This window comes from Mastigoproctus giganteus, chromosome 9, assembly GCF_048544385.1.
Source record: "Mastigoproctus giganteus isolate SK-2022 chromosome 9, ASM4854438v1, whole genome shotgun sequence".
Taxonomy (NCBI): domain Eukaryota; kingdom Metazoa; phylum Arthropoda; class Arachnida; order Uropygi; family Thelyphonidae; genus Mastigoproctus; species Mastigoproctus giganteus.
The window spans coordinates 136,508,682-136,530,484 of record NC_143583.1 but is presented as its reverse complement, the minus strand read 5'-3'; the positions used below and the strand labels follow the sequence as shown (position 1 = coordinate 136,530,484).

The 21,803-nt window shown below is 37.5% G+C and overlaps 1 protein-coding gene across 3 annotated transcripts in view; it reads right to left on the bottom strand.

Annotated features, from left to right (window-relative positions):
• Positions 1 to 8,041: 8,041 nt before the first annotated feature.
• LOC150080763 (interleukin-1 receptor-associated kinase 4-like) overlaps positions 8,042 to 21,803 on the bottom strand; it is a 191,357-nt gene continuing 177,595 nt past the window's right edge. For all 3 annotated transcript variants that reach the window (XM_090381096.1, XM_090381098.1, XM_090381097.1), the window contains exon 9: positions 8,042 to 8,254. In XM_090381096.1, the coding sequence (XP_090237222.1) occupies positions 8,216 to 8,254 (39 nt within the window). In that variant the 3' untranslated portion in view covers positions 8,042 to 8,215. The remainder of the gene's footprint in view (positions 8,255 to 21,803) is intronic.

Below are 21,803 nucleotides of genomic sequence, written 5' to 3'. Positions count from 1 at the left end.
TCATGATTTAATCCGTTGCAGAACCTGTGGAATGTTTTCCAAGGTTGACCTGGTGACTAATCATAGTTCACCTGGGGATTCTTTTCTTTGTGATCGATGTAAAGAGTGCACCAATCTTAAATTACAATTTGGTGAACTGATGGAACAATTTGAGTCACTGAAAAAAAAAAAGCGGTGCCCTCAAGAATAATGCATCTGGGAGCTCATCAGGGACTCAAGACTTCAGCAATCTACCAAGTGATGTACTCCCGATTCGGGCCTCGAAACAGAAAAACCAGTGGAAACTACTCTGGTTCAAAAGGACTTTGTTTTATTAGGAGACCCTATTGTCAGGGAAAAGGGGAATATTTTTTGTAATAAGGATAAATGGAGTAGAACCAGGGTATGTCTGCCGGGAGCAACTATTAATGATGTCACCAACAGATTGTCAGATTTTAAGGGGGTTAATGACATTAAACGTAAACAATCTGACGATTTGTTGGAAAAATACAGGACCATGCTGAGGAAATGCCACGAGCTAGGCCACAATGTCTATGTGTCTGCAATTCTGCCCAGACATGATGGAGAAATTATATGTTAAAAGCCTTGTGGATTAACTCAAGACTTGAAGGACTCTGCAAGGCTTTTGGGGGGAAATTTCTATCCGCTTGGCCCACACTTGTAGGTAGAAGAAATTTGTTTTGTAGAGACGGGATACACTTAAACAAAGGTGGTGCAAAAGTTATTGCCAGTATTATTGAGGATACCTTAAAGGTTCAGGGAAACTGCTAGTTAGGGGGGGGGGGATGTGGGTAATACTCACACACGTTTATCTGATAATACTGGTCAAAGTAACTCTTGCACATACCTCAAGAGTTCTTATCTGTTACCCCAACTGGACATATTATCTAGATGTTCTGGGGGCAGAAACGTTTCAAGTGAGTGGGTAGCTAATGTCAGGGAAGAGAGCCTAAAAAACTTAAAGGGTTGTGTTAGGGTAGTTAAATATACAAGAACAGTAAGTCTTAATTGTTTATATAGTAATGTTAGAAGTTTCGTCAATAAAATGAGCGAATTCGAACTGCTGGTTAAAACAAGTAATGCGGACATAATAGGGCTTACAGAAACATGGTGCCACCCGGAAATAGGGGATGATGAGTTTGAGTACAGCTTGTATAATCTATTTAAGAAGGATAGGGTAGATAGAAGGGGTGTTGGGGTAATGCTTCTTATCAGAAGCAGCCTGAGTGCGATGATAGCTTTCCCAGATGCAGACATTTCACGTACTAGTATAGAATCTGTATGGTGTGAGATAGTTGGAAACAAAGGTATAATGCAAGTAGGAGTAATCTACATACCAGGTGATTGTGAAGATTATGACAAAAGCGTCTACATGCAAATGGAGCTTGCCTTATTATGGGTGATTTCAATTTGCCTCTAATTGATTGGAGTAAATGGGAAGGAAACTCGACATGGGGAACAAAATTTTTAAATCAACTAGATGACTGTTATTTGTATCAACATGTCAGGGAAAGTACTAGAGAAAAGAATATTCTAGACCTCATCATCACCCATGAATCAGATGACATAACAGGGCTGACAGTAGAGGAACCAGTAGCAGGAAGTGATCACGGAGTTCTACAGTGGATGATGAAGAGAGAGGTAGCAGTAGTAAAAGGCAAAGGAATGGGTTATAATTTCAGAAAAGGAAATTACGATGCCTTAAGGTACTACGTGGCCTCTAATAACTGGGTAGATATCGCACAGAGAATGAATACAATTGAACTGTGGTATGCTTTTAAAACATTAACCACAGACTCCTTGAACGCGTATTTACCATTAACAAAATACTCCACGAGGAGGGTTCCAAGTTGATTGAATAGTGAAGTTGCCACATTACTTGAGCAGAAAAAGGTAGCATGGAAAAGTTACAGAGCAATAAAAAGTACTGAAGCCTATAAAAGCTACAAGATGATCTGTAGTAGAGCCACAGAAAAGGTTCCACAGGCAAAGGCAGTTTATGAGAAATCACCAGCAAAGAGGGGGGAGGGGGGGGGGAATAAGGAATTCTTCACATATATAAATGCTAAGAAGAGCAGGACAAACCAGATCAGACCTTTACGTAAGGGAAAGGGGATAGTATTAAATACACCAGCTGGTGTTGCAGATGAAACCCCTGGGGGCTCATATCTGGTGAGTATGGGCTTGGCACACCCAGGGTCCTGAGCTGGATATCTTCATTCTTCTCTTTCCTGGTGATTCCCTTCTATTTCTCTCTCTCTTTCTTTCTTTCTTTCTCTCTCACGGTAACTAGGGAATTTTTTCTTTTTTTTTTTTCTTTTTTCTTTTTTGGCTGTTGCAGCATAAGCCTCAGGCTTCCTGGCACCATATAGCTAATAATAATAATAAAACTCAACAGTTATTTGGCATCTTTATTTACAGAAGAAAAACCTTTTGTGGCACTGGGAAATTGTGGGAGCGAAGTTGAAAAATATGTAATTAATGATATTGAAATTTCACAAGATTATTTAATGAAAAAACTTTCGAGCCTACAGGCCAGTGAGGCTCCTGGAGTTGATGGAATATACCCTATAATCTTAAGGGAGGTGGCAAGTGAGTGCATTGAAGCTAATTATGCAAGCATCACTAGACTCTGGGGAGATTCCGTTGGATTGGAAAAGTGCCAATGTATCTCCCATACATAAGGGTGATTCTAAGAGTGAACGGGAAATTATCGACCTGTCAGTCTGACATCATTAGTAGTAGGGAAAATCATGGAGACAATGATCAAGGGTGGAATTCAGGATCATTTAGATAGAATTGAAATTCTCAAGGATACTCAGCATGGTTTTGTAAAGGGAAAATCATGTTTAACAAATCTGGTTTGCTATTTTGAAAGGGTCACTCATGAACTGGATTTAGGGAATAATTTCAACATTGTTTATTTAGATTTCAGCAAAGCTTTTGACTCAGTCCCACATGAGCGGTTGCTTTATAAGCTGGAACAGGTTGGAATCACTGGGAATATCCTTAGATGGATAGCTTCAGGGCAGAAGGCAGAGGGTTGTGATAAATGGCTATTTCTCAGATTGGGTTGATGTAAGAAGTGGGATTCCCCAAGGATCAGTATTAGGACTGCTGTTGTTTTTAATTTTCCTAAACGACATTGATGAAGGGATAGAGGGCGCAATGTCTAAATTTGCAGATGATATTAAAATTGGTACAGTAGTTAATGATCACTATCAAGCTGAGCTTCTTCAGAGATACCTAGATGTACTTCAGGAATGGTCAGAAAAATGGCAGCTATGCTTTAATCCAACAAAGTATAAGGTATTACACCTGGGAAACAGTAATCCCAAAATAACCTATTTGCTTGGTGGAGTTCAACTAAACCCAGTACTGTAGGAAAGGGACTTGGGTGTTATGATACGGTCAGACATGAAATTCTCTGAGCATTGCAAACAGGTTGCAAGGAAGGCCCATGGTGTCCTATCGATGACCTATCAAACTTTTTTTGCAAGTAGAGATAGCGACGTGATAATCCCAGTATATAAGGCTTTTGTTAGACCACACTTGGAATACTGCGTTCACGTGTGGAGACCGCACCTAAAGAAAGACATCGAGCTTCTTGAAAGGGTGCAAAGCGGGTAACTCGCCTGGTGAGATCAACAAAAGTGCATCTTTATGAAGAAAGACTTCGAATATATGGGTTGCAGAGTTTGGAAACTAGACACCTTAGAGGAGATTTGATTGAGATGTTTAAGGCTCTGAGAGGCATCAGTAAAATGAATGAGGACAAAATTTTCAAGATTATAAATGATACTAGAACTAGGGGACATAAATTCAAGTTACGGGGGGGGGGGAGATGTTTAGATTGGACTGCAGGAAGTTTTTTTTTTAGCCAGAGAGTTATAAATTACTGGAATAAGTTAACCTACATGGGTGGTAGAGGCTGACAGTTTGGGGATTCAAAGGTCATCTGGATAGTTACCTTCGGGTGGAAGGAAATGCATAGGATGATAGGTTTAATTTCCTTTCCTTTTCTTTTATTAATTATTTTATTGTTAATTTTTTTTTATCATTGTACCATTGTTTTATTCGGTGTTTTTTTTTTTTTTTTTTTTTTTTTGGCTGGTGCAGCATAAGCCATAGGCTTCCTTGCACCATGTGGCAATTACTAATACTAATACAATACTAATATATTAACTACAGTTTAGTATATTAAATTTTAAAAAAAATCCTCAATATCATTCTAAAAACTAACCTTTTATGAAGTTCCGAAATGCACTGCCACCATAACTAATCAATTGCAGCAATGTGCTGTCTGCACTGGTTGACGTCGAACCAACAAAGAGTTAGTCAGTCTTAGGCATGGATAGCAAGGTTTGTCCCTCCCCAGAAACTCAGGTTTTTCTTCCAACAAAACATAGAAATTGACCAGAGGCTACACAAAATTTATGAACATAATACACACAAGTGCAGATGAAATAGTTTTTCTAGGTATCTAGTATACAATCATCCAGTCACTGACACTCACTAAAATGAAGAAAGAAAAAGTACTTTAAAAAAATACTCAACTGTATCTCTAGATAAGTCTAGCAGTTTTTTCTTTGTCTCTGTTTTAATATGCAGTAGTGTATTTATTATCAATATGACTTAAAAATATTTTTGTAAATATTCATGTATTTTACTGTATAATTTGAATTTTTCTTTAGTCTATAATATTAAATTTAAGACACTACATTTAGAACAAATTAAGATGCCTATTTCTTGTACATGCAGAAGTTTATCTTTTATTTTTTTTAAATCCCTAAAACACAAAAGTTATTAGACCCTATAGTACTTAGTTCTGTACTGAGAAGACAGAAGACACTCGTTGACATTAGACTTGAATATCTGTAGATTGTAATTTTCAGGAAATACAATGTAGGAAGATTGTTCTAGAGAACAGAATTAGAAGCAATAAATGTGGAAAAAGTTAGTTCTGAGAGTTTTAAGTGTGGGGGGGAGGCGAACGGATGCTAATGGCTTCTGCCACATGTTTGGACTGGTTTTGAAGAGTGTGGTGGAATTATAGATGCTAATGCCAATCTGAAAGAGCAGTGCCCATGGAAGTATCTATAGATACTTCCATGGTCACCAAGTTGTTCTGTTGTGAGCAATAGCACCATTGCATTAAGTAAACAATTTAAAGGCATACAGCGGAAATTGAAAATCTGAGACATAGTGGAGACTGAGAAATGTCATTAATTAATTCGACTGCCTCTTTTAAACAGTTCTAGTTAATGCTACCTAGTTAATGAATGGTCTTAACTTTGCTGTTACAATGAGTTGCCTTGGTATTTGTTTAAAAGGTGACATATCTTTTAAATAAATGACACACTAACCTCTTACTTATGTCATTTATTTGAAAGTAGTACAATACCAATGTAACTTGTAGTAGTAATTTGTTCTGTTGTGAGCAATAGCACAATTGCATTAACTAAGCAATTTAAATCCTGCTAACTGAAAAAAACACATGAAAGAACAAGGCAATTCTTCCAACTTCATATACAGTAACTGTTGAAATTTCCTGCATTATGTTATGTTATCCTAATACTAAGAATCAGGGAACTCAGATTATTTTGAGTTCTTCATTGCTAATCAACAGATCATTAATCTTATTTACCAAAAGCAAAAGAATCTCATAACCTTTAAGAAACGTTCCCCATGCTATAAATGTAATTACACACTGTCATTACTGTGTAATCAGTTTAAAGTGGTTAGAGCAGTGTAAGAATTTAGTTAGCTCCAAGTGAAATCTTCACCCAGGCAGAAACATTCAAAGAAAAAAACAGAAACTAGATAATCCACCACTGCTGAAATCTCATAGATGCCAGATTATTGTACAGTACTTCTACCAATAATTTAGCATCTCCAACACTGCCTTTTATTTAAAGTGTATAGTTTAATACCAAGAAAACTCATGGTAAAGTGACTGTCTCCACAATATCAGACTTGTGTGTTTATAGAAAACTCATAATTGGTCATAGCTATGTACAAAACTGAGGATGCTAACCTGTACAATTATTCTTAAATCACTTTACACTGAATATTTTTTTAAAAGAAGGCTACTAAGTATGTTTATTCTATAGTAATGCAACTGTGGCACTAAACATTCTACATGGGCAGGTAAATGACAGTCCTGTATTGTAGCTGGAAAATTAAGATTTTCCAGCTACAATACAGGACTATCATTCAAAAAAAAATCAGTGGATATTTTTTATTTTAATTTTGTTTTTCGCAAGCAATGATTGCTATAGATAGTTTTAGTAGTATCAGGGAAACTTAAAATGTATAAGTTCAATGAGCTAGGGCTTTTATGTTAATAACAGAGCTCTACATTCATTATGTAGTCAGTTATAATTACTTTTTTTGGCTTACAGCCTTTCAATTTTTGTGGTGTTGTTGCACATAGTAGAAATTAATGATTGTCTAAATTTTCTTCTAATAAATAGTTTATCAAGCCTGACCCTTTATTTTAACATACTATGTCCATTTTTGACATACATTATCCTTTTTTTTTTTTTTTTTTTTACATAGTATCAATGCAGTATCAACATAGTATAAGATGAACATTATACATTTTCTATAACTTATTGGATAATCAGTTATTGAAAATGGATTCTTCATTGCAAATGGTTGAATAAGTTACAGAAAACTCACAGAACTAAACAAAAAGATGCTCCTGAATATCACAGCCAGGAACCAGTGTCAAATGCAAACACAAAATCAGGATATTTGTAATAAATGATACTTCTATAAATTGATTAATCAATTGGTTAATTTTCCCCTCTATAATTTAATAGTTCATAAATTTTTTTGAATAATTATATTGGGTTTAATGATATTAATAAAGTACAAATTTATAAAAAAAATTAATGTACTGGTTTTAAATTCACACTGATGAAGGATGGTTGCAGAATAGGTGTGCAGAAGTTTTCATTCGGACAACGGGTCATTGATTGCTGGAACAAGCTTCCATTAATTGTTGTGCAAAGTTTGAATAAATTATGACAAACTATTGGAGGGGAATGGATAGGTGAAACGGGATTTTTTCTTTTTTTGGCTGATGCTGTATAAGCTTGCTTTCTTACATAATTTTCCACTATTAATACTAACTTAAATGAAAAACAATAATATAAAACACACTAAATTAAGCACAGTCAAATTGACCACTGTCAAACAGGTAATTCACAAACTATCATAGTTCTGGTATTAAAAATATACTGAGTGGTTATAATTAAAAATGTCTCTATTCTGAATCCTCTGCCATCCTAAGTAGCATTCCGATTGCATTCACTGAAATCCAAGTTTCAAAAAATTAACTACCTATTTGATTCTCTCCTTGTATAGGTATCTGTCCAGCTGACTTCTGAATTTCCCCAAACTGTTAGCCTCACCCACCCATAGAGGTAACTTATTCCAGTAACTAATAACTCTCTGGCTAAAAGAAAACTTAATGCAATCAGCCTAAACCTGTTCCCCTTTTTAATTTATGGAACACAGTTCTGAAATGATAACAGTTAAAATTTCATCCAAATTCATTTTACTTCCACCTCCCTAGTCTACATGGACACCCTTTTTCAATCTTACCAGATGTGTTGTCCATTCTTTCAGATGAAAGAGGCCTCAAAGTGAGAACTTGAATTATAACCTTATAATTACAGTGCAGTAATTTTGAATAAAAGAATGTGCAACCACTCTCCCTTATTAAAACTTTTTTTTTTCCCCCTATTAAAATGTTTACACAGGAACTGATGGTTCAGTGTATTAGTTTTTGTTAATATTTTTTATTTCTGGGATTTTCAAATGAGAACTCACAGTTAGCCTGCTATGTTATTAAGAATAACATTAACCAAGGCCTGGATGTAATTCTTGAATGTTATATCTTTAAAAAAACATTAATCAAGGCCTCCCAGTATTGTTATGCTAGTGCAATAGTACATGTTCACAGTTATAAGAGCAAAATTTATCAAGCCTTTATAAAGCCATAATAATAAAAAAGACACAGATATGGCCCTTTTATTATAAAAAAAGTTCATTTTATATATAAAAATATGCATTACAAATTTATATATACAGTGATATACCCTGCTAAAAACAATTCAGGTAACATTTCATCAATGTGTTTTTCATAAAGAAAAATTTTAGCTTAAAGCCTGTAATTCTTAGTGTAAATATAAACCATATTTTCTCACAATTTCTTTCTCACCTCTTCTACTTTAGGCAGAACCTGAAATAAAATAGTAATTGCATTATATGGCTAAGTGCAAAAAAAAAAAAAAAAAGAAAAAAAAAGAAATACCACATAAAGAATATCTGATATTAGAGTAGCATATAAGAAAAATATGAACAAATAACTTTAAAAAAAGGTAAACAAAAGCTTTTTGCTTTTTTAATTGTAAGATTTGTCAACACATACCAGTTACTCTTCATATTGTTTATCATTCAATAAAAATTAGTGTTAAAGTTTATTATCAGAAAATTATTAGATTGAAGATTTTTTTCATATTTGTACAAATATAAATTATAACTTCCTTGCCTGGCTAAGAATTTCTGTGCTAGTTTACATTTTGTTTGATTTAATACCAAAATACCACTTAAATGTATCGCTTTCAAAATTTTATTATGTCAAACCGCATATCTGCATATGCACACACAGCCTCCTCCCAGTGACAAAACTACCATACTGCCACCATCAGTCCCTCGTGGTTGGGTTGGTATGGTTGTTAAATATGACATGGAGCCATTCATCAATCTTTTGGGGGAGGGGTTAGAATTTGTAGTTTCTGCCTCAGCTTCTTCCCGACAAAAAATCTGAGACGTGTACATAACATAAGCAGAGTTGATTTGGATCCTAAAGAATTCATAGAGACAGTCACTGTATACATATAAGTTGGTGTAATTTTCAAGAAACTATCACAATACCAAGAGGTGTTTCAAAAGTTCAAATATGATATCCATTACAGTAAACCTCACTTTAACAGAGTATATTTGGGGGGTAAAGTTTGTCTATTAATTGTAATACTTTATTTTATACAGAAATTAAGTTATGTGGAGTAGAAGAGCTTGAAATTTTATCATACCACATAGTGGAAGCTGAAATTTTCACTAAAGTATTAAGATTTCTTTGATACAGTCGAAGCTCTGTATAACGACCTCCAAGGGGAATGAAAAAAAACAGTCGTTATATCAATCTTTCATAAAATCAGCAACAAAACAAGTAAAAGCTTGAATATTTAATGTAATCCTACTAATACAATATAGTATAATCTTATTTATAATATGTACTACAGTACTAAACAAAAAAATTATGATTGAAAATACATGCTGTTTCAATAGTAGAGCACATTTTAAAAGGGAATTATGAAAGTGCGTAATAGCAGTTATTTCACTTTTGCAGTTAGGCTGTGCTTTAAAAAATGATCTTTATCGCTAAAAATTTCAGAAAATTCCTTTACGTCTGCAATGAGTCCCTCTTCATTCGTGCATATCACCCAAAGGTCGCGGGTTCGATTCCCGCCTCGGGCTTGGATCAAAGTACTACAAAAACCTTGGGAGGTGCAATATGGCCACAGAAGCCGATGCGCCAACAACTACAAAATCAATTCATGCATATCCTGAAACATTCAATATCTGCATCCACTTCTGCGTAATCTTTGAAGCCTTACTTCACATATTGCATCATTCAAGGTGGTAAATCCAGCATGTTTGAAGCAGTTGGCAATCACTTTTTCATCAACTTCATCTCATGCTGAAACACATAAATACATTGCCTGCAATATGTCAATTTCGCATTCAATTTTGCTTTCAAAACATACCACAATTTTGTTTAATAGCATTCTTCGGTAGTTTTTCTTAAAACAATGGCTTACACTTGATCAAGTGGCTGAAGAACTGATCTCATATTTGGTGGTATGTACTTGATAGTAATTGAACATGCTGTTTACTTGACAATGAGAGGTGCAGTTAGTAGAGGCATATGATGCAAGAAAGCAAGTTTATATAGCATCAGCCAAAAAAATTAAAAAAAAACCTTCCCATTTCACCCATCCATTTTTTCCAAATGTTTGTCTAGTTCTGCCTTGAATTTATTTAAGGCTATCAACTTCCACAACAACAGATGGAAGTTGGTTCCAGCAATCAACTACCCGCTGGCTAAAGGAAAATTTCCTGCAACTGGAAATACAACTGTCTTTCCTCAATTTAAGTTTATGCCCCATCAGGTTTGTAATCTGAGCAAGAGGAAGAATCCCATCAGCATTGAACCTGCACAGTTCATTCAAGGCCTCATACACCTCAATCAGATCGCCTCACAGGCCTAGTCTCCAGAAGCTGCAAATTGCAGAACTTAAGCCTTTCTTCATAAAAGCACCCCTTTGTTCCTCTCACCAGTCTTGTTACCAACTCTGCATCCTTCCTAAAATGTGGCTTCCACACCTGTATGCAGTACTCAAGGTGTAGCCTGACCATTGCCTTATACAAGGGGATAATCACCTCCTTATCCCTGCTTGCAAAATTTCTGTATATCATTGACAAGACCCCATGACCTACTCTGGCAGCCTGTTTGCACTACTCAGAAAACTTCATATTTGACTGCACAATTACCCCCATGTCTCTTTCATTCTCCACTACCCTGAGTGTAAAACCACCCAGTTGGTACATTTTTCTGGGGTTACTGCTACCCATATGCAGTACTTTACATCCATCAATGTTAAACTTCAGTTGTCACTTCTCAGCCCATCTGCCCAACTTTTCCAGATCCAGCTGCAGCAGCATACTGTCATTACTATTATTAACAACCCTCCCACTATTTGTACCATCTGCAAACTTTGACATTAAGCTTGATATAGCTTCATCAATATCATTGATAAATATACAAAACAACAACAACAATGGGCCCATCACAGAACTCTGGGGGACACTACTAATAACATTAGTTTATGAAGAGCAGTATACACTGATTACCACTCTCTATCTTCTCCCACTCAACCATCCTTTTATCCATTATGGCAACTTGTCCTTAATGCCACACTGCTCCAATTTGTACAGTAGTACAAATTGGAGCAGTGTGGCAGCAATCTTCCATGTGCAACAGCATCAAAAGTTTTCCTGAAATCCAAGCATATGATATCAAAATTATTTTTTGCATAAAATTTCTTTGTGACCACGTCATAGTATCCAATCAGATTGGTCAGACAAGACTTAACAAACCCATGCTGTGTCTGAAGTATTACTGCTGTTTTGTCTAGATGATCCTGCAATGCTTCCTTAAACAGTGACTCCATTATGTCCTCTGGAACAGAAGTCAAACTAACAGGTCTGTAATTACTCACGTTGATCCCCCTTTATGAATTGGAGATACATTTGCACATCTCCAGTCTGTGAGGACTTCCCTTGACTCCAAGGATGCTCTCCTAATTATGGCTAAGGGTTGTTTACTTCTTTTGCCACATCCTTTAATACTGGATAGATCCCACCACCCCAAGTGCCTTTCTTATGTTTAACTTCAACAATTTCTCTCCCACTAAGGTCTCAGTTATTACAAAATCATTTAACTCCCTGTTAGAGTTTGATAAACATCTGGCCTTCTCCTCCTTGAATAACTCCTCATGTGTGAATGTAGATGCAAAAATACTCATTTAGTTTGGCAGCTATCTGAGAATGATCATTTACAGTCAAACCATTGATATCCACACATAAAGTTATCCACAAACAACAAAATTTTTATATTCTTCTCACTCATTCTGTGATCTAAGTCTTTGATCCATTCTTCGTAGATTTGGGAAGTCATCCATGCCTTTTGGTTTGCTCAATACGTAGTCAGTAATGTCTTCAAACTTTAAAGCATTGAGGCTTCTGAACTTTCCCAATGATTAAAAGAAGCTTCTTCTCTGTGACAGACATGTTTGTTGCTAGGAGAATGGTAGTCCATTGTTTGGTCTGAAGTTTAACATTGACAAATGCAAAGTACTGCACATGGGCAGCAATAATTCCAGAATAATATACCAACTGTGTAGTACCGCATTCAGGGTAGTGGAGAATGAAAAATACCTTGGGATAATGGTGCAGTGTTCTTTGAGAAGTGCAGAAAGGTTGCTAGGACAGCTCGTGGGTTTCTGTCAAAGATAAACAGGAATTTTTCCAGCAGAGTAAAAAGCATTTGTACCATTGTATAAGGCAATGGTTAGGTCGCATCTCGAGTATTGCACCCAGGCCTGGAAGCCTAATTCTAGGAAAGATGTTGATCTGTTGGAACAGATGCAGAAAAGAGCAATGAGATTAACGAAAGTAAGAAAAGATGCGTGTGGGTGCTATTAACGAATCTGCAATTTTCAGCATCTGGACACCAGTTACCTGTGAGTAGGTCTACTTGAGATGCTCAAGATTTTGAATGGATTGAGTAACCTATATGGTGATAGCATCCATCTTCTTGCTCAGACAATATACATAACAGATCAAATTTAAATTGAGTAAAAATGCAGGACAGATGTGCAGAAATTATCTTTCAGCTATTGGGTAGCTGACTGTTGGAACGCTGTACCAATTCAAGTGGTTTCTGGTGGTCAATGTGATGTCAAGTTCTGATTTCTAGTATTAGATCTGTTCACCTATACTACAATAATAATAAGTGTATTATTAAATATACCCAACAGAAATAACTTCCAGTTTGTAAATATATGGTAAGTTTGGGCTTGGTACACCCAGGGTTCTGAGCTGGATATCACCCCATTCTTCTCTTTCTTGGCAATTCCCTTCTACTTATGACTCTTGTTCTCTCTTTCTCTCCCCCCACCTCTCTGGGTAACTTAGAAATTTTTTTTTGGTTGGTGCAGCAAAAAGTCTCAGGCTTCCTTGCACCATATGGCTGATGATAATAATAACAATAAAAGTACAGTAGTGATTGTGGTGCATAGTGCTGCAAAATTTTAGTGTCTTTAAAAGTTTGCCACAGCAACAAAAAGGTTGAGAAACACTTTTCTAGGGTGTACTTTTGGTGCTAATTCTAAAAATCAAAATCATATTTACTCATGTACATTTTTTTAAAAACAGTAAGAACTGTTTTCTTAGATACACATTCCATGTATATACAATATGTGTACAATATCCTTTACGACTGACAGGGTATGGATATGCCCAGGTGTGTTTAGATATAAAGAATTGTAAGTCAGATAGCTATATAAACTTGCAAGGCATTTCTTCTGCATTTAGTTGCTCATGCTAAGTAGTATCTGCTTCTACGTGATTTTCATATTCTGTCTTTGACGATGGCAACTTGTGGTTGTGTGAACAATCCAAATATATTTTGTAACATTTGCAGTTACTATGTTATGGCAAAACAAAGACAGGATATAACATCATTTGTGAAAAATGTACACCAAGTTTGCTTTGCATTAGCAACACCTACCAAATAGCTAGTAGGCCACCTTTTGCCCATAATACAGCTCATACATGTCTTGGTATGGACCCCACAAGGTATTTCAATGTGTCCTGTGATAGTGGTGCTGAATGCATTGCACAACAGTCAGTAATGTCTACATACTGTCAGGTGGATGGCTGTAGCATTAAATTTGCTTTTGCTTTTTCCCATAGGTCACAAATATGCCCAAATTGGTTTAGATTGAGTGAGTCAGGTGGCCATGGGAAGATGGAGAATTCGCTGTCATGTTCCTGAAACCAGTTAGCAACCTGCCAGGACTTGTGGCATGGCACACTGTCTTGTTGATATATGCCAGCATTGTCCTGATACATTGTCATCATGAAAGGTGTACCTGGTTGGTGACCACAGAAAGGTCTTTCCATTTAGCTGTTGATTAACAGTGATCAGGGGACCCAGAACCATAACAACACCACCACCACCTCTAGTCTGCCAAACACTAACAGTGCATCCAGGTGCCATGGCCTCATGTTTTCGCCAAATGCAGATATGACTATTACCATGATAGAGTTGGAAATAGGATACCAGGTGCCAGAATTCCACATGCGAGTGGTCTAGTGTTGGCGCTGTTTCTTGTTTCTTGCAGTGAGCTTAGGTACCTACCCATTGATGGCTGCTGACTGCCATACACTGAACAAACTAATGTTTGGCACATAGTCCATGTGAATATTGGTCTTGCTATGCCTACGTTATATTGAATTATTAGTTAGGCCACTGTGCTGCACCACTGCTGTGTTACAAGACAAGACACAGAAAACTCACTATGGCATAGTCAATATTTTTCCAACTTTGCATGTAGAATGATTGTGGGGGCAAGATGCAGGTGCCAGTATCTCAAGAATAGCTAACATGGTTAAATGCTCCCATTCTGTGGTATCATGAGTCTATCATGGTTGGTTCAAGAGTTATTTGTTATTGTTGTGGGGGTTTAATGGCATATAAGCTGCTTCTGCTATAAGGTGCCTAGTCGTTTATTAAAGAAATCAGATATTCTCGTACGGTCAGAAAAATCTGTAATCAAAAAAAAAAAATTAAAAACTCCAGTTTTCTTGAGAAAATTAAAAAATTCGGAAAGATTTGCTTTTTCACCAATCAGATTCTCTAGTGTTATTGGTTTACAGAGATTAGCCAGTGATAGTAAGGTTGAAGTTCTGTTTTGTTTATGGTAGGGGCAGTCAATGAGAATACGTTTAACAGTCAGATTTAAAGAACAATGTGGGCACTGTGGTGGATCATTTTCTGTGAGTAAACAAAGGTGGGTCAGATGGGTATGACCTATCCTTGCCCGTGAAAGGACTTCTTCTAGTCTTGATGTGTGGAACACCAAAACACTGGAACACCAAATTTTTGGATCCTGTTTAAATTGAAAGAGTTTATTATTAGCTTGAGAGTACTATAATTCTGTCCATTTTGATAAGCATGCAGCATTTATGATTGGTGTATAGTCTGATTCTGGAGCAGGGCTATTTATTAAATCTAAGGTGGTTGTATTTTTTGCAGCTCTATCGGCTGGTTCATTACCCAAAATATCAGAATGGGCCAGAATCCAACAGAAGGTGACCAATTTATGGCATTGTTCTAATTTCATTAAGAACAGGGTGAACCTTGTCTGAGGAAGTACATAATGCTACAATTGAGCTGAGGGAATCAGTATAAATAACAGATTTTAAAGACCAGTCAGAACAAAGATTTTCTATAGCTGGTTAAATTGCATATAATTCAGCTGAGATATACTGAATTCAGATGAAAGGGAAGCTGAAATAGTGGTATGCAGAAACACTGCAGCTACTCCAACTTTTGAATTAGATTTAGAGCCATCTGTATAAATTGGGAAAAAATCAATATATCTTTGATTGTGAACTGCATGAAGTTGTTTGACATTTGATATTTGCAAAATATTCTTTCTCCATTGGCAGAGGTAAGTGTCACAGGTCAGTATAAGAGGAGGAACCCATGGTGGTTGAGTGCAGGTTGCTACCTGTTGTATGGAATGGATGGAAACATTCCAAAACTTGCATCAGTTCAAGAAGGTGAAGAGCAACTGGTTTTACTATGCTAGGTTTATTTCTGTAGAGGATTTCTAATGGTGGTTTGAATAGGTATGTCTGAATGGGATGTGAGCCACAACTTTTTATCTTGACAGCATACTTCAGTAACAATGTTTTCCTTCGGAAAGTTAGTGGGGCTCATGAGCATCAATGTAGAGACTGTGTGCTGGCGATGTTCTGAATGCACCAAGGGAAATCCTCAGAGCACTGTACTGAATTGGATCAAGCCAGCATAATGCACTCATTCTGGCAGAATCGTAGATGGGAGCTCCATAATCAAGACAAAATTTGATTAATGCTCTGTATACCCGAAGCAGGGAGGTACAATCTGCACCCCATGTTTGGGCGTATAAAGCTCTGAGTACATTTAGCTTTTTCAGACAGAAAATACATACCATTTTAATATGATCTAAGAAATTTAATTTTTTGTCATGGTTTAATCCTAGAAATCTGATGTTATTAGTGACTGGGTGGAAATACAGATATGAAGTTCAGGGTCCAGATGAAGTTAGCATTGTCTACAAAAATTGACAGCCACTGTTTTGTGCAGCGAGAGTCAATAGCTGTTGTGGCTGGCCCATTGCTATATTTCATTAAGTGATATCCGAAACTGTCGTTCAATAGATCTCGTATTTTGGGAATAGCAGGAGATAGAAAGGTCATCTACTGTATTTGGAAGCTGTTTAGTGATAGAAACTATTCTAAGAGCGAAAAAAGTAGCACTCAACACTGATCCCTGTGGAACACCTTCCCTTTTTTTTTTTTTTTTTATGAAAATCCCAAACATGAGATGTATTAGAACCTATAACACTTCGTACTATGCTTGGGTTGGAGGTTGAGAAGATGAAAGAAGATATTTGTTGACATTAGACTTGAACTTCTGTAGACTGTAATTTTCAGGAAATACATATGAAGGAAGGTTGTTCCAGAAAACAGCAGTTGAATGAATAAACGATGAAGATGAAAAGTTGGTTCTATGAGTTTGAAGTTGGACAGTAAATGAATGTTGGCTGGTGGCGGCATGTGTTCGGAATGTTTTGAAAGAGAGAGTGGGAATTATAGAAGCCAATTCAGAAGAACAGTGCCCATGAAAGTATCTGTAGAAAAGGCATGCAGCAGAAACAGCACATCTATGAGACAGCGAGTGGAGAGACTCTGTTAGAGATAAGTCTTTAATTAACCTAACTGCTCTCTTCTGAATGGAATCTAGAAGTCAGAGAGGTTTTGGGGGGCACCATCCCAGATGTAGAAACAATATTTCGTGGTAGGGCGGATTTGCAATTTGTACAAAGTGAACAGCTGTTTGGAAGAAAAGTAACAATGAAAGCAAAAGAGGAAAACCAAGTTTTTTAGATGCAGAGGAAGCAATTTTTGTAATGTGCTTGTGCCAGGAGAGATTAGAAGTCAGGGTAATCCCCAAAAGAGATATATATCATTTTCCCTAGAAATCGGAGTGTCACCAAAGATAAGCATAGGAGCAGAAAAATCCTTTTTGCGAGATATAAGACAAGACTGAGTTTTAGAAGGATTGAAAACAACTAAGTTGTCTTTGCCACACTGGAGAATTACCTGGAGATCCGCATTTAAAGAACTGGGAGCGGATATTCCAGAAGTTGAAGCTCATTGAGCAGGCCAAAGTTTCTCAAAATGGAAAGTGGAATGCAATGTGCTATCATTGGCAAAACTACGGATAGGATTTCCAGTTAACGGAAGAAGGTCATTAATATACAAGAGGAAAAGAATGGGGGAAAGAACTGAACCTTCGGAGACACCAGCATTAGTGGAGAAGTTAGAAGACAGAGAGCCATCTACCATCACCTCAGTGAGCGATCAGAGAGAAAACTGGATAACCAATTACAAAAAACAGTTGGCAAACCATAAGATGGAAGCTTGTTTAGAAGACCTTTATGCCACACACGATCGAAAGCCTTTGAGATGTCAAGAGCAACTACTTGTGTTTCACCGAACTTTTCCACTGAATTTGTCCATAAATGGGTAACATAAACCAGAATATCACCAGTGGATCAACACTGACGGAATCCATACTGACGATCGTTGATCAGACAGAAGGTTTCAAGGTAGTTTAGGAGTTGGCGGTTAATTGATTTCTCCATTACTTTAGAAAGAAGTGGAAGTAATTGCAATGGGACGATAATTGGATGGGAGGACTTGTTCCCCTTTTTTAGGAACTGGCTGGATATGAGCAAATTTCCAAGCAGAAGGAAAAACACCTTTGGAATAAGAAAGTGAAAAAAGGCAACACAGAACCAGAGTAAGTTCAGGCGCACGGGTTTTGAGAACAAGTGGAGATATACCATTAGAACCTGGAGCTTTCTTAGCATCGAGATTCATCAGAATTCTTCTGACATCCTTTTGATGGAAGACCACAGGAGGCATTGAATGGAGCATATTGGGAATGGTGGGAGGGGTTTTACCAAGATCATTAATACACAAGTTGGAAGAAAAATGGGATGCTAGCAGGTCAGCTTTATCCTTGGCTGAAGTGACAACAGAACCATCTGGTTTTGATAGAGGTAGGAGCAGAGATGGGCAAAAATTGCAGCCAATAACTTTGGCAAGAGACCTGAATGCTTGGCTACCATTAGGGCAAGAAGCAAGTTTTCTACTCTTAGCCTGTTCTAAATCTAGTTTGGACTGATTAATAACTGCTTTACAATTGTTGCGAGCTTTGGTGTAGGCAGAAAATGAAGCTGAAGAATTAGAAACAAGCCAATTATGATATGCAATGTTCTTTTCTTGAACAGCATTAGCATATTTATTGGAAAACCAAGGTTTAGATAAAGGACGAGATTTTAAAGTGGAGTGTGGAATAAAGGATTCCATTTGTACAAAATAATTTCACTGACACGATCTGAACAAACATTGACATCAGAAGTTTTGAAACAGTAATCTGGCCAAGGAAAAGAAGAAAAAAAATCTCACAGGTCATCCCATTTTGCATTCTTGTAATGCCAAACAACACAACGTTGGGAATAGCCATGAGATAAAGGCTCCATTGGGGAAGAGACAATCACCAGGTTGTGATCTGAGGTGCCTAAAGGACCACTCACTTCGACCGTGTACTTAGAAGGATTGTTTGTGAGAAAAAGGCTGTATGGTTAGGATTGTCCGGTATTCTGGTAGGTAAATAAACAATCTGTCCAAGGTCATTAGTAATTGCAAAAGCCTCAGCATCTCGACCAGCTGGGTCAGCGTGACTAGAAAACAGAAGCCAGCTGGAGTTGTGAACATTAAAATCAAGAAGGAAAATTACCTCACTGTTAGGAAAGTTGGACCGGAGAAAGACAAGTTCAAGAACGGAAATCAAAGAGCTTCAAGCGATTAGTGGAGTTGGGAGAATGGTAGAGCCAAAAGATAAATTTGACAGAATGAGGTAGAGATTTTAAGCCAGAGAAGATCGAAAAGAGGAGATTCCAAATTACCAAGTCTCTGACAGAGAATGTTGGAGCAGACATATGCACAAGTACCATCTTTGAGGCGAAAGGAATCATACAACGAATAGTTTGGGCAACTGAGATGAGCAGTAGTTGAATCAACCGATAACTGAGATTCTGTCAGAAAAAGTACATGGGGTTTATTGAACTGCAAGTAGAAATGGACATCGTAAGATTATAAGAGAGACCACGTATATTTGTGAAATGAACTAGGAAGTGTTTGGGAGTATTAGATCTTTTTTCAGATAAGTTTACTCTTAGTTTGACAATTCATGGTGTATTCAATAATAAAAAGTGAGGGGGATATGTTGTATGAAGTAATGAAATTTTTGGATATGGCTTACACATGGTAAGAATATGTTATTTGATTTTTAGGAGCATAAGCAACTAAGACCATATTGCTCCGGGAATATGCGGTGGTCATTCCCTGACCTTTCCGCATCCACCGTATTTGGTGGTGACGGGCTTGAACCTCGGTCTAATCAAGAAGCGTATGCTACGCACTGCTGCTCCTTCCCACCTGGCTACAGAGGCACCAGGTAAGAATATACCCAGATCCTTGAGATAACGTGGCCTCGACAATGCCCCCCTACATACATACTACTCGGACTCCCTCCAGTCACTATCTGGCAGAGTAGAGATAGCAATATTATGCAGTAGCTGATCCGAAAGCCTCCTAAAGAGTTACCAATAGGTTCGGTCCGGTGTAAAAACTAGCAGCTGGGCTGCGAACACCATTTTAGAGCTGTACCCTCGAAATGTAAGGAAGATTGGATCTCGCTATGATGTTCATCATAACCTCTAAGGTCATCATACGTACTGCATGATGGAAGAGATGGGGAAAGGTTGACCAGTACTTAGCTCTGGAGACTAAATGTGGGTTACACCACTTCAAGCCTCCAATAAGCAAAGTGGTGGTATTGCACCGATTGATGAGAGTCATCTACACCTAGTATTGCCTGGTAGCACAGAGGGCGGCATTCCTCCATGTGGTGTGGGCACCACACCTCGACCCCTGCTTACGTTGGTTCACGCCTGGGTGGTCACCCACAGTGTGCTTGTGCATGGAGGTTATACCCAGGATTACTAACAGTCCCACCATTGTGAAGGTGCAAGCAGAGGATTTGGCTGTCAGAGACCGTCCGGACTTTGCCGAAAATGGGTCCACTTGACTTGAATGTCACTCAAATATCATTTCCATCAGTGTTTTAGACTCCTGAATGAACGTTTCTGAAAGGGCATGTTGGTATCAAACTTGAAACAATCTACTATGTAGAAAAGTTTTCACAAATATAGGAAGGTTGCCCCATAGACCAAGAGAGTAAAGATTACTAAGTATGCCATGTCACCAAGTGGTGTCAAAAGCCTTCTCTATATCTATGGAAACCATTACTAGATGGTTTGGGTTTCACAAAGGCATTACAAATGGCAAATTCAGCCTTGACCATGAGATCCAAGCATGACCTGTTTTGTTGAAACCCATGTTGACTATGGCTCATTAGATTTTCTGACAATGAGCCAGATGAGTCTACTATGGACAATATTTTCAAATATTTTGCTGAGGCAGCTTGAAAGAGATATTGGTCTATAGTTATGGGGGGATAGTTGAATCTTTTCCAGGCTTTAGGAATGGCAAAACAGTAGAATGATGCCAAGAGGCTGGGTATACATTTCTGAAAATATACGGTTGTGATATATCAGAAGGAGGCACAAAGCTTTGTCATCAAGACAAGCATGACATAATAAATCCCATCTGGCCCAGAAGCACCATCGTGTGCTGTTCTGATGGCTTTCAAAAGTTCAGAATATTGCAGAGGTTTATTATATGGAAGAAGGAGGGCAGTTTGAAAGTTAACAGAATGTGTTCTCTACTGCTTTTAATTCATTGGAATAATTCAGTGTAAGCTGATGCTGCTGAGATTTCAGCAAAAGTATTATCCAAAGCATTAGGTATATCTAAGAGATTAGATAAATCTTGCCCATTCCGGGAGAGTACAGTAGGAAAGTTACCAGAAAGCTGTCTAATGTTTTTCCATATTATTTTGGAATCAGTGTTTCTGTTGATGTTCGATGCAAAACAATTCCAGGATTCTTTCTTGGCTTTTGCCCCTAATTTCTTAAAATTGACTAGATTGCCTGTGGTTGGACTTGGCTGAAATAAATCCCAGGCTTATTTTTTGGTTTTTTTGCAGTTCTCATTTCACTAGTAATTATGATGCTTTTGGCTCAGGGGATTTGATAATGGTATTGAGTCTTTTGCCACTTTTAGGAGATGCACTGTGATGTAATCTGTCACAGGATGGAGGCGGATTGTTTCCTCATCAAGACAGATTGATGATTGAAATTTTGACATGTTTACACGGACAAATTTCCATTTTCTGCAGGGTTGATTTAAAGGAGTCTGTGCTATCAAAAATTTGCATACGACTGGGAAGTGGTCACTGCCCATGGATCATTTATTACACACCACTCTATGATCGAGACCAGTATTGGAGAACAAATTGAGAGATCTATTGCTGAGGTGTCCAATGGAGCTGTACATGCGTGGGTGCACCAGTATTCAGTATGGTGAGGTTTTGGGCCTCTAGAAAGCTTTCAACAAGTCAACCCTGTCTATCTAATTTAGGAGCACCCCCATAAGGGGTGGTGCCCTTTAAAATCCCCTAATATATAGAGAGGTGGAGGTATCTGTATGATGACAGAGTCAAGATCTTTTAAACAGTAAGCATGGTTTGGCGGTAAGTAGATTGAGACAAGTGTTATGGTAATATGGAGAGTTTTTTTTTTAGGAGCATTAGCAACTAAGGCCATATTGTTTCCGGGGATATGCGGTGGTCATTC